At 41.9% G+C, this 14,121-nt stretch overlaps 1 protein-coding gene across 3 annotated transcripts in view; it reads left to right on the forward strand.

Annotated features, from left to right (window-relative positions):
- Window positions 1-14,121, forward strand: part of MCF2L2 (MCF.2 cell line derived transforming sequence-like 2) — a 251,185-nt gene that overhangs the window by 107,713 nt on the left and 129,351 nt on the right. For all 3 annotated transcript variants that reach the window (XM_032339584.1, XM_032339564.1, XM_032339575.1), the window contains exons 8-10: window positions 5,063-5,187; window positions 5,975-6,089; window positions 6,584-6,703. In XM_032339584.1, coding sequence (XP_032195475.1) covers window positions 5,063-5,187; window positions 5,975-6,089; window positions 6,584-6,703 — 360 coding nt within the window. The remainder of the gene's footprint in view (window positions 1-5,062; window positions 5,188-5,974; window positions 6,090-6,583; window positions 6,704-14,121) is intronic.

A 14,121-nucleotide genomic window follows, 5' to 3' on the forward strand; every position in this document is an offset into this window, starting at 1 on the left:
CCACGAAAGTGGCTCTAAGCAGAAAGATAGACAATAACAAGTTTGGTGAGGATGTGAGGAAATTGGAACCCTTGTTTACTGTCTGGTAGGTCCTCAAAAAGATAAACATAGAGTTACCATGTGACCCAGAAATTCTACTTCTATGTGTATGCATAAGAGATCTGAAATCATAGGCTTTGTATAAAAAGCTACACATTTAATGTTTGTAGCAGCATTATTCATAACATCCAAAAAGTGGAAACAACCCACACATCCACCAGCTGATGAATGGATAAATGTGGCATATCTGTACAATGGAATGTTACTCAGCCATAGGAAGTACTGACTGATACATGCTGTAATGTGTATGAACTTTGAATTAATTATGCAGAGTGAAAGAAACAGACTCAAAAAGCCACATATTGTGTGATTGCACTCACATGGAATGTCCAGGAAGGTAAATCTGAAGAGTCAGTAGGTAGATGCGTGGTTGCCAGGGGCTGGGAAGAAGGAGAAATGGAGAATGATAGATAATAGGTATGGGGTTTCTTTTTGATGGTGATAAAAATGTCCTGAAATTGTATGGATTAAAAAGGTGAATTTTATGGTACTGTATGAGCTGTATCTCAATTTTTTTTAAAAAAGAAAAAGACCTTTGGGCCTAACACAACAATAAAATAACCATGAAGCCTATAGAGATATGCTTTTCTTCCTGTTTATGATGGTCCTGCCAACCTTCTTTCTTAGCAAAACAGCTCTTCCCATTGTCTAATTCTGAGCTGGTTTGGGGAGCAGTTTACAGAGGTAGGTGCAGTCTCCCTCTTGAATCTCAAAGGAGGGGTTTCTCACTTCTTTGCCACTTTTACTTAGGCCAGAAACTCCAGAGTCTTGGTCTTTGGCTCTCAGATGCTTAAGTCAACTGAGACATTTTACCATGTGCTCATTTAAATAGGGTAAGCCTCTTATATTTTGTTGTTATTGAAATAACAAATCTAACAGAGCTAAAGGCCTTTCTCTCATTTTGATTATGTTATAAAATACTCTTTTACAAATATGAATAATAGAGCACCTGGGTGGCTCAGTCAGTTGAGTGTCTGCCTTCGGCTCAGGTCATGATCCCAGGGTTCTGGATCGAGCCCCACATTGGACTCTCCCTCTCCCACTTCCCCTGCTTGTGTTCTCTCTCTCTGTATCTCTCTCTGTCAAATAAATGAATAAAATCTTAAAAAAAAACAAAAACAAAAACAAAAAAACAAAAAAATGTATCAATACCGCTTAGTATTTGTTTGAACAAATGAACAAATAACTAAACTAAATGAACAAATACATTTGTATTGAACAAATACTGTTCAGTATTTGTTCCACTCAAGATTTGTTCAATTTTGTATTCAGAGATGACAGTTCTATTAGTATTTCCAGGATTACAAATAATCAGGAAGATAATCAGAATTATAAGTGACTTTTTTTAGGCCATGGAAATAATTTTATAGTCTTAGGAGTTTTCAGAGACCTTTTTGTTAGAACTCTACTTATGGGAAATATAAGTTAGGAATGGATAGACACAGGGGTCTTGATTTTGCACAGGGAGACAAACTTGGTATACTTAGGAATGCTTTCAGTGTTGACAACTTAACAAATTAGCTTTTTGCACTAATTTTAAAGCACAAGAAGGTTTCTCTCAGTAGCTTCTGAGGAAAGGGGTGTTTCATTTCTTTTAGGTATTTCTTTTTTCTCAGTTATGAGGACTTGAGTTTTAAATGCCAGATTCTAGAATTCATTAGTCAGCATTATACACAGAAGCACACAGAGCTAACTTATAGTCACAGAAATGGAGTTAAGTAATAAATGTGAAGTGAGGAGTCTAAAACATTAGTCATTCATATAATCTCTGGGTTCTGATCCCACCCCACCTCCACCCCTAGCCCATGACACAGGTGAACACAGCACCTGGCATGGATAGTTGTGCTTTATAAATGTATTTTCAGTACATGAACAAATGAATGTATAGATTCATGCTTACCATCATCATAGGAAAGAATTCCCCCAGAACATTTAAATTCTTTTGAGCCTGAAGCAGTCTGCTTTCCCTATTAAATGGGTCTTCAGATCCAGTGGCTTGTTTCTATTATAATGGAACTGTAATGATGAGTACACATGGGGACAGCCATACAAGTTGTTCAATATTTATGTTCCTTGAGTGACCAACTTTTTAAAAAGATTTTATTTATTTATTAGAGTGTGAGAGAGAGAGCATGAGAAGGAGAGGGTCAGAGGGAGAAGCAGACTCCCTGTTGAGCTGGGAGCCCAATGTGGGACTCAATCCCGGAATTCCGGGATCATGACCTGAGCTGAAGGCAGTTGCCCAACTGAGCAACCCACGTGCCCCACTGTGTGTTTGACTTTACTTCCTTGGCCCATTTCCTAGGACCCGTGAGACCTCCTTGGGATTCTGGCCACTAAAGGGGCCAGAACACGTGGACTGCAATAGGCCTCAGGACTGCTTGGGCATTGCATCTGACATCTGTGCTGATTGATCAGTGCCTACTCTAAACAGTTCTTAAATATTCTGAATTGTTACTATAGTGGGCAAGGGCAAACTCCAGTTTAGGCCTTGGTAACTTATCTTTTCACTTTTCAATACCATAGTTCCCAGTCTTTCCCCATGTATCTATGGCAGATTTTTTTATAACCCCACTGAACCTGACCACATATGGCCTAGTCCCAAAGCAATAACCAGTCATTATTTTTCCTTGTGTTTTTTGATAGTGCAAAGGGACACACAGTGAATGACACCACTTATTCAAACCCACCTTCCCTCTCTCACACATTTCCTCACACTCTGCAGTTCTTTGGGTATATCTCTCTTCCCCTTCTGAAGGTCTTCTACTGCCCTAGCAATACTTTCCTGCTATTCTGGCTCTTCTACTCTTCTCTACACTCTACATCATACACACACTGTATATATAAAATCTAGTAATGGAAACGCCAGAGTCCTGTGGGAATGTTGGAAATCTCAAGGACATCTAATAAACTGATTTGAGAAAAGCCAAGACCCTTTTAGAAGGTAGGAAGAGTGCAAGGTAAGAGGTAAGAGTACTTGCTACTGACGGTTTCACCCCTGCCCCCATCATATCCTATTTGTCCTTGTTCATCTGCAACCTAATTTCTTTTAGACTATTATTAATTTATCCAACCTACAAATATTTAATGAGCATCGGACAGATAAGAAGAAATGAGGGTTGATATCTGAGAGTGGAAAAGAAGGGATCTGTTCAGTTCCCAGGCAGGAGTACAAGCCAAGAGGGTGACTGCGGGGCATTACCTAGAGCAGACAGAGCCACAGGTGGGTGTCCAAAGAACTTGGGCCAGGTCAGAGAAGTCACATTTATCATCAACCAAATCCAGGGACAAGGTTGAGGCTGGACGTGGATAGCAGAAGCCTGCAAGGGGATGACTACTAGAGAGAGAAGGGAGATAAGGAGCAAAGGTGTGAGGGCGAGTGGGCCAGGAATTGTGTGTGAACAGGATGGAGAGACTTAAAACTCCTCCCACGGGGAACGAGCTCCATATGTGGGAAGGCTGGAGGTGGCCAGGCCTGGAGGGGAGATTCAGGGTTCATGTGCATAGAGGATATTGTTTTATAACCATGGGCCTAATCCTAATGCTCAGGACATACTAACCAGCATCCTGTGTGACCCACGCATCAAACCCCTAACTCCTTGGAGCAGAATTCCCTGTCTGGCTCCACCCCCATGGCTTGTTTTGTGGTTCACACTCAGAGCATTGAGAGATGACTTGTGCTGTGTAATCAGAGGATTTGAGCCCGTGGATTTGGCAGGAGATAACCTGACATCTTCTCCAGTTGCAAAGCCCCACATCCCATTTAAAAGAAGCAAAATAGAGTTGCCTTGAAGTATGACTCTTTACATGTCAAGCTGAAGTTGTGGACCATCTCCACCAAACTTCCATAACTGAACGAGGCCACACTTTGTGGGCAGATAGAAGGAGAGGCAGGTGTCAGCTGATACCAGATGAAGTTTTTTTCCTGGTCAACTAGCAACTCTTACATTGTTAGTACAGGCCAGTTTCTAGCACTTATTATTCAGTATCTGTCATTATCTTGTTTCTGGTCACTGCTTTGGATTAGAACCTGATTTTATTTATTCATTAATAAATTTTAAATTATTAATGATTAAGTAATTAACATAAACAAGTAATTTAAATGATTGGTTTATTGCTTTTGCTTTAAATATGTAACAGCAGTTTGAGATATAAAATTTAACAGTTGTTACATTGGAGGGGAAAAATGGATGGGCAGGGGACAAAAGACTTAACTTTTTCCAATATATACCCTTTTGTATATTTTGGATTTTGTATCATATGTATATATATATATGTATTCCTGTGAAAAATAAGTTAATAATCACATGATCTAATAATACCATTTTTGGACATTTACCCAAAGAAGACAAAACACTAATATGAAAATATATATGCACCCCTATGTTTACTGCAGCACTATTTACAATAGCCAATTGATGGAATCAGCCCAAGTGTCCTTTGATAGATGAATAGGTAAAGAAGATGTGGTGTATATGTATGATGGATAGGTCTATAGACCTATCCTGCTAAGAGAAATAAGTCAGTCAGAGAAAGACAGATACCATATGATTTCATTTATGTGTGGAATTTAAGAAACAAAACAAAGAAAAAAGAGACAAACCAAAAAATAGACTCTTAACTACCCAGAAGAGATGGTTACCTGAGGGGGTGGGTGAGGGGATGGGAGAAACAGGTGATGGGGAGCAAGAATACATTTATCCTCATGATCACTGAATAATATAGTAGAACCATTGAGCCACTGGATTGTACACTTGAAACTAATGTAACTATGTTAACTATACTGGAATTTTTTAAAAAATAAATGGGTTAGTTAATTTTTGAAAGCTGCAGCTTGACTTCTTTAGCATTTAATTTCCTGTATGAAAGATACACCTGATCTGCCATTCTCCTCACCACCAATCTACCAAGAATTTGCTTTTGTTCATTTCTTCTGAGACAAATTATATTTTCCTTTCTCTAGGATGAGCTGAAATTACTTGGAAAGCAAGGGACCACATTACTGTCATGTATTCAAGAACCAGCAACCAAAAGTCCCACCAGTAAACTCAATCCCAGTGAACTAGAGAATGTAGCTACCATGGAACGGTGAGCGAGAGAGGGGGGAATATGTAGAACTCGATGATCTGAAATGACAGAGAACAATTGGCACAGCTACTCCTGAATCTTGGCGGAGTCAAGAAAGAATAATATTTGTGACAACAAAGGCAAAAAGATGGTACTCTCTGACAGAGATTTTTTTTTTAAAGATTTTATTTATTTATTTGACAGAGATCACAAGCAGGCAGAGAGGCAGGCAGAGAGAAAGGAGGAAGCAGGCCCCCTGCTGAGCAGAGAGCCTGATGCGGGGCTCAATTCCAGGACTCTGAGATCATGACCTGAGCCAAAGGCAGCGGCTTAACCCACTGAGCCACCCAGGTGCCCCTCTGACAGAGATGTTTTTAGGAGAATGCTATTCCGTCCTTTTGTGCTTTGCTCTCATCCCAGGATTTCAGGGAGATGGTAGTATGTATTTATTTTCATTTCTAAATAACGGTTTGGTTGGGTGCTGTGCTTTACACACCTGTCATCTCAGTTAGAAAACAAAAGGCACAAAGGTAAGGTTACCTGGAAGGCACATTTCAAAGCATAGCAGCTGCCTCTGAAGTGAAGTTTCTGGCTAGTTCTTAGGGTGTCCTAATTGAAAAATGGAAAATTTTTCCATTTCCAGCTGAACTGTGAGAGGTCACAGGTGACAGAGACTTGCGTAAAAAGGAGATTCCCATAGTTCGTAACACTGGCTAGAACCATAGGGGTTATCTACAGAAACCTATATGGACTCCTGTGGAAGTGAACACTAATCACAAACCACATGTTGCTTTCTTTTTCTTGACAGGTTATTACTTCAGTTGGACGAGACAGAAAGAGCCTTTAATCAGTTTTGGTCTGAGCATCACTTGAAGCTTAACCAATGCCTGCAGCTACAACACTTTGAGCGCAATTTTTATGAGGTTGTTACTTCCTTGTTGAACAGAGCTCCCTTTCATGGTTTGGTGACTTCTGGTTCTTCCTTCTCCCTTGAACTCTGGATATTGAGTGTCCCTCTTCTCCCTAATCCAGCCCCCTCCTTATATCCTTGCTTCCTCATTGATCATTCTCTTCTCCCTTTTTCAGTGGGATAGCAATGTTCTAGAACCCCCATTTTTCTGTTGGCATACGTGCTATTTCATGTCTGGTTTATCTTCCTTTTTGATTGATAATCTGTGAATGTAGTTTTACTCTGTCATCTCTATGTGTCTCAGCGCCATACTCCTCTCGACCCCTGCCCTGAGCTTAATCTAAAAGCTTATAAGCTATTAAAAAAGAAAAGAAAAGAAAAGAATATGTCGATACACAAAAGTCTTGAATCTTTTTTGGATTTTCAAGTTTTCTTTGCGTATGTAGAACTTATACCTCCAGAGAGGGCCTCAGGGCTTATTTCTGGATGTTCTAATGTGTCTTACAGGTTAAGCTTGCCCTGGACAGTTTGCTGGCAGAGCAAGTGGAGTTTACAGACATTGGCGACAGTGTGATATGCGTGGAGCAACTTCTTAAGGAACACAAAAACCTGGAAGAAAAAGGCCAGGTTTGTTTTTTGCTGTTTTTACGGACTGGGAAGGAAGTCTCTGTGTACAGTGACAGATCATGTCCATTCATTATTGTTGGAAGGTGGCTGAAGGACACAGGAATGCCCAAATCCTGCCTTTTCAGTCCCCACTGCCACCCCAGGTGGGGTGAAGGTTCCGGTTGACTTGTCTGCCCCCACAAAAGCAGCAGTAGGAAAGGTCACAAAAGACGTGTTATCTACCAGCAGGATGTGGGGGTGGGAGCCAGTGGTAAGGAGGGGAAATGTGAAAAGGGGAAACCAGAAAAAGTACCAGCTGGGTTTATAATAAGCAGAACAGTGCAGAGTGGGCAATGGGTCCACATTAGTTCTGCTGCTACACAGAATTGGCAAAGCTTTCTCCTTTCTCATATCCCAAGAGTTGTCAATATCAAACTTGTAAAAGAATATGTGTTGCACAATTCTCATACCAGTATTAGACAGTTTCCCGGATCTGCACACAAGTCAGCAGGTGATAGTGATTCTATTTTAAGTCCTTATGAATTTGAGTTATTACGAATTAAGAAAGCCGAGTCCTCTCTTTCTAGAGAAGTTCTTTTTTGCTCTTCTCAAATTAGAGTCTCTATCTTTTTATCTTTTGGGCACCCAGTCCTTGATGATTAAGCACTTCCTCTCTGAGCTTATCTAAATGCATGCTTCCCATATGGTATTTTTATAGTATTAGAGATTTGCTTCTCCAAGTGTGATCCTTTGACCAGTGCATAGATGTCACCTGAGTGAGAACCTGGTAGAAATATGGAATCTCAGGCTCCCTTCAGAATTATAATCTGAATTTTAATAAGGTCCCCAGGTGATTGACATGTATATTATAGTTAACTGAGACACATCTTCTCCTCCCCGAAGGACAAGTAACAAATGTAAACCAGGTTCCCTCTGACCCTAGGAGGTATCAGTTATAGATTCTGAACTGGAGGTGCTTCTCCATGTGTGTGAACACATGAACCCACCTGTGTACCCAGACTCTCACTCAAGAATCCCATCCTCCTCTATGAGCACTCCCTCTATTACCAGTGATCGTTTGACAACTAAACATTTTAGTACTGTAGGCTTGAGTAATCAGAAACATTTATCAAACAATGAAAAAAAAACCAAATTTCATATATCTGGTGTCTCAGATTCTCTAAGACCCGATTTTTTGCAATTTTAGTTTTTTTCTTTTTTTTTCAAGAGAATTCCTTATAAGTATAGATACTATGTATTTTCACTTGCATACATTCATATACTTGGGGGAAAAAGCCTCATCAAGCCCAGTCCTTATATTTTGGGTTCGAAAAATACGGTCACGTCATTTATATGAATGAAAGTAGCTACTGACCTGCCAGGAGGCTTTCATTCATCACCAAGTACTCCTTGTCCTAGGTTCTGTGAATGTGGTGGCAAACCAGACAATCAAGACCCTGCTGTCATAGAGTTTACGTTCTATTGCAGAAAGAGATGAGTAAAAAGCAATCGAATAAGTATTAATATCAGATAGTGACAAATGGTATGAAGAAAATAACAGGATATAAGAGAGTGACTAGGGGTGTTACTTTTGCTCAGGTAGTCAGGAAAGGTCTCTCTGAGAAGGTGACCTTTGATCTGAGCTCTGGATAGCCATGCAAAGATTTAGGGGAATAGTGTACAAGGCAGAGAAGTCTCAAGCATAAAACACTGGAGGCAAGACCAAGGTTTGTGAATTCAAGGAATGTGTCTGGAACATAGTGAGCCAGGGGGGTATAAGGTGGGAGTTATGGTGGTGAGTACTAGATTTTATTTTCAGTGGAACCTACTGGAGGGTATGGGTTGGGTTTTAAATAGTATGCCTGAGGGACACCTGGGTAGCTCAGTCAGTTAAGTGCCCAACTCTTGGTTTTGGCTCAGGTCATGATCTTAGGGTCATGGGATCCAGCCCCATGTTGGGGTCTGCACTCAGCGCAAGGTCTGCTTGAGATTCTCTTCCGCTTCTTCTGCCTCTCTTTCCACTTGCACATGTGTCTGATCTCTCTTTCTCTCAAATAAATGAATCAATCTTTAAAAAAAGTAATAAATAGTGTGGTTGATCTACATCCACTTTCTCTCTTCTGCCCCTCTTCTTGGACTTGAAATCTTGGATACATTAAAGATTGCTGACCAGAGCTAGGGGAGAAGCCTGTGGTCATGGGATGTAGGTATGCTTTGTTTACCCATGATTGGTCTTTCAGGGGCAAAGTATCAGAACCAGGTAGACTGACTCACAGCACATGACCTGCAGAGCCCGGGTATATTAGTTTTATCTATTCTGGGCCTTGCTTACCCTGTTATTTTACTTATTTTCTAAAGGATGCAGTAGACCTACTTGTCTGCCTTTAGATGATCCAAACAAAACTATCCTATCATAACCAGGACCTTTTTAACATGTCTTGCCTCAGAGGTCTAAAAGGCAGGGTTTCTTCAGATAATTTTAAAGGCTTGGCCAATCTTTCCATTTGTCCTATAAAGTGTTAAAGGAACAAAGTGATACCTGTCTAGAGTCCACCGAAACCTGCTTGGGTTTGTCCTTCACTCAGCACTCAGGGGTCAGCTTCCCCCCCACCCGGAGCAGAGCCACTCACTGATATCTGGATTGTTGCCAACTTCCTTATTCTGTACAATGATGTCATCCTCATGGGTAACCTCTGAGCCAACTCACTAACCAGACATCTGCTGCATGCTAATTGAGCCTGTTCTTTTATCTTTTTCTGGTTTGATGGTTCAGCAATCTTTTGTTATTTTTTAAGAGAGGGAGAGAGAATCTCAAGCAGGCTCCATGCCTAGTGTGAACCCCACCTTGGGCTTGATCCCACAACCCCACGATCATGACCTGAAATGCAGAAGTTGGACGCTCAACCCACTGAGCCCCCAAGTGCCCCTTATTTAATCTTTTGAATGTTCATTTCTAACTTTGAGAAATAATGGTGATTTTAGTCCCCACTCTTATTCCTTTTAAGGCAAAGTTTGCTGGAGGGTTTTGGCTATAAGGCAGGCTGGGGACCTTGGTGATGGGTCAGCAGAGAGTCGACAAGGCCAGGCAGGGGAATCAACATGATTTTAGTCTTGACCTCTCCCCAGAAGGCCAGGGACCAGCAGTTACAGTACATGTCTAGGAAGGTTTAGAACCCTGATCATTAAATTCCTAAGGATATAATAATCTAGCTGGAGGGGCATGACTTTTTTTTTTTAATGGAAATTTTCAGACACACAATAAAGCAGATCAGCTAGTACAATGAACTCCCATGTGTATGCTCTGTTTCCACAACCATGAGCTCTCTGCCTTTCTTGTTTCATCTGACCGCACATGTACATTTAATTCCTATGCCATTATCTGTGAGTTCATTCTGGGTTCCCTGACATAGAACATCACCCTTTCTCATCATTTTCTTTCACAATACACACTTTTCTCTTTCATCTGTCATAACAGTAGACTCTGGGGGAAAAAACTGTTATTACACTAATGATCTCTGAATTACGTGTTGCAAATTGACTATCCGGCCTTCTGGAATTTTCAGCACCTGAAAGATGCCAGCCCGGCTTGCGATCAGAGCACCAGATTTTAGCTGTTGCTTTCTCATTATTTCTCTTTGACTTTGGTGATTTTGTCACCTGATTTTCTTTAGTAGCAGCTACATAGGCTAAGAAAGAAGCTATGATTTGGAGGTTTTACAGCAAAGTTCTTTGCAGGTGCCTGAAGGATGTCATGACTATACATGACTATACAGCCGTCATTTATAGCACATGCAAGGAGGCCAAGGAGGCTGGAAGGTGGCAAGACATGGGCCTTGGAGGCAGAAGAACTGGATTCAAATCTCCGCTCTACAGACTACCAGCTGTGTGCCCTTAGTCAAGTGTCTTAGCCTTTCTGAACCATCCCTTCATCTGTAAAACTCTGTGGGAAGATGAATGAGGTCAAGGCTTCATCAGGACTGGAGCATAGTAGGTGGTCAGAAGCTGGAAGCTCTTATCAGTCCCCATTCATTTCGGCTGAGTGCTCTTCCAGCCGTCCGGTGTGGATCCTGAGTTACTGCTCATCTCTCCTCCAACATCTCAGGGCTTTAAGAACAGTTCTGAAGGGTGAGATGCTGCATGCCAAGCTAAGGGCAGGCTGTCATCACCACAATTACTTGGGAAATAATCTGTGGGGAAGTTCCCTAGGCTCAGAAGACTTGTGCTGTTCTTAGTAAATTCACAGCTGGACTTCTAAAAAATATTCAGCAGAGTTCCTTGCCAAGTTTTCATGCTTCTATATTTGACCTGAATCAGGCAGGTTTAAGCTTAGGCGGAACGAATGCTGACGTTTTTCTCAGGTTGGTCAGAACCAGATTCTGGAGCCAAACTGCCTGACTTTGAAGCCTGGCTCTTCCCTTTCCTACCTGGGTTACTTTGGGCCATTTTTGCCTCTACTTCTCTTTTGTTAAGTGGAGCCTATGTCAAAGGGTTTCTTGCAGGGAGTGAAAGAAAGAGTCAGTTTAAGCATTCACAATGGTGCCTGGCATACAGAAAGCTCTCAGTGAATCTTAGCTGCTGTCATTAACATCACAGAGGTAGTGGGGAGAATTCTGTGCTAAGGAATGTTCCATACGTTCAACCTGCAAGTGGCTGAGCAGTTCTAGTAACAGCATCTCATCCATTCTTCATTCATTTTGCAATATTTGTTGATCTCCTACTATGCCAAGTCCTGTTCTATGTTATGAGGACACAGCAGTGAGGAAAAGAGTTAAAAATTACTACCTAAGGAATTAACATTCTGGCCTTTTCTCAGGGATGGCAACCAGTGCATCTGGCCTTTGCTGGGCAAAGTACCAGTACTCAAGTACTCAAGTACCCTGAGTTTTTATCCCTGAGTTCTTTTAAAATATCCACTGCTTGACTTGTGTCACTTTATTCCTATATCATTACTCACTTTTGTTTTGCACAACAATCATTTGTTCTTAAGTAGCTGATTTGTACCATGGATGTCTTAAGTTGAATAATAGCTGGTGCGTGCTCACAAGGGTCCGCAGCGTAGTGCAGGCGATAGATCAGTGATCACAGCAGAAGTACCTGCTCTGATCAATAAAGGGTACAGAGCGGTATGGCAGCCCAGAAGAGAGGCATCAAAATAAACTGGTGCAGTTGAGAGAGGGATGTCCTTGTATTACTGTAAAAAGTTAAACCAGGCCAGTGTGTCTGACTGGGATGCTCACCGTGCTCAGCAAGGGCGCACGTGGCCTCTCAGCGCCTGGAGCCCTTTGGAAACACGGGAGTCATCTGCGTTCACTCACAGGTCAGTGCTGTTTCACACAATTCCAGCCAAGTATGTTACTGCATCTTCTAGTTCCCTGGTTAATTCATTTTATTGATCAAATGTTTATGAGATACTTCTAAGTGCTTTCATGGAGCTTGTTTGTCGGTAGGAGTGAGAGGAGGAGGAAGAGTGGGTGGAGGTTTACTAAGTGAAAGTAAAAAGAAAATCTTAAAAAAGAAAAAAGAAGGGCGCTTGGGTGGCTCAGTTGGTTAAGCCACCGCCTTCTGCTCAGGTCATGATCCTGGAGTCGCAGGATCGAGTCCCCTATCAGACTCCCAGCTCCGAGGGGAGCCTTCTTCTCTCTCTGACTTCTCCCCTCTCGTGCTCTCTCTCACACTCTCTCTCAAATGAATGAAATCCTAAAAAAAAAAAAAAAAAGTAAACAAAGAAGATAAGTTCAGGTAGAGGTAAGTGCTGTTTAAAAAAAAAAAAAAAGAAACAAGAAAGAGATTGGGCCTGGGTGGGTGCGTTGCTGGGAGTGACTTAGAGGTAGTAGTCAGTGATAGCCTTGGAGGAGGCGAGCCAAGAATTTATCTGAAGGACCTTGGGCGAGGCATCGCAGGGAGGTGCCCTGATGCAGGAGCTAGTTTGGTTGCCATCCTTGTACCTCCTACCTGGATTAGTGCAGTAGCCACCAGCTGCTTTGCCTCTTCTCTGTCTTTCTCAACATTGTAGCGGGAGCAATTCTTTGAAAACTATGAATGAGACCTAGTCCTCGGAGCCCTCCAGGGCTTCCCACAACACATGGAATAAAAGCTGAAGTGCTCAGAATGGCACTGGGGCATTCCCCATCCAGTCTCCCTCTTTCTCCTGATGATGTCTTCTCCTTTCCTGCTTGCATCCTCTGTTCCAGCCACAGTGGCCTCCTTCTGCTACGTGAACATGGCAAACATGCCCCTACCTCTCAGCCAAGTACTGCATGCTTTGTCTGTCACTTTAGGCCTTGGCTTCTCTGTCAGGGGTTCCCAGGCCCACACTCAGGTTTGAAGATTTGCTAGGGGGTCTCATAGGACTCAGCATGTAATTATACTCACATGGTTATGATTTATTACAGTGAAAAGATACCAAGCAAAATCAGCACGGGAAAATGCATGGGGCAAAGTCTGTTGGGAACCAGGTACAAGATTCCAAGATTTCTCTCCCAGTGGAGTCCTATAGGATCCTGATGCCCCTGGATTCCAACCTCCCAAAGGGTTTTGACACCATGGTGAAGTGTTGTCTATCAGGAAAGCTCAGTGCCTAGTTTTTACTGGGGACTGGTCATGTAGGTAGCCTCTACCTGCCATATACCAGAATTCCATATTCCCAGAAAGAAAGTAGGGATTTAGTGTAAACCATATTATTTGCACAAACCATTAAGGCATGGTGAGCCATTCTTATCAGGGGATGATAGGTACCCTCCTGACATTCCTAGAGGGCACCCAAGGGTTAACCTTGCAAACAGGCCTTTCAAAGATAGCTGTCTCACGCCTGTTAACATTTCTGCATTGCTTGGATGGCTCTTTTCTTTTCTTTTAATAAGTATTCAATTTATTGAAGTAACAATAAAGTCTCGTTTTTCCTTAAGCTTTCAAGTTCAACTACAAATCTTTTTTTTTCTTTTTTCCATTTTCTAAAAAGTTTAAGTTCAATTAATTAACATATAATGTATTATTTGTTTCAGGGGCACAGGTCTGTAATTCATCAGTCTTAAATAACACCCAGTGCCCATTACAACACATACCCTCCCCAGTGGACATTGTGGACGGCACTCTGTCAGTAAACCCTTCTCTCTCTCACCCATCCTACTTAAAACAGCAACTCCTCCACCAGCACTCCCTACACTCCTTTCCATGTCTGGCTTTTCTCCACAACAGCCATCACTAACTAGGATATTATATAATCTACATATCTAATTATTCATTGCCCTGTCTCCTTGCTGCTTCCTGACAGCACACAGGGGAAGAATGAGGCACAAACAAGTCAGCTGCAAGAGAAAGGGAGCCCAGGTCGGCAGTAGTAAAGACTGTCACCCCAAACAACTCCTCAGTCTCATATTTTTGGAAAGCAGGTCACAACCAGCAAAGAAACTGGAGTCGGTTACACATTGACCATGAGTCTT

The sequence above is a fragment of the Mustela erminea genome, chromosome 1, assembly GCF_009829155.1.
Source record: "Mustela erminea isolate mMusErm1 chromosome 1, mMusErm1.Pri, whole genome shotgun sequence".
In the NCBI taxonomy this organism is placed as follows: Eukaryota; Metazoa; Chordata; class Mammalia; order Carnivora; family Mustelidae; genus Mustela; species Mustela erminea.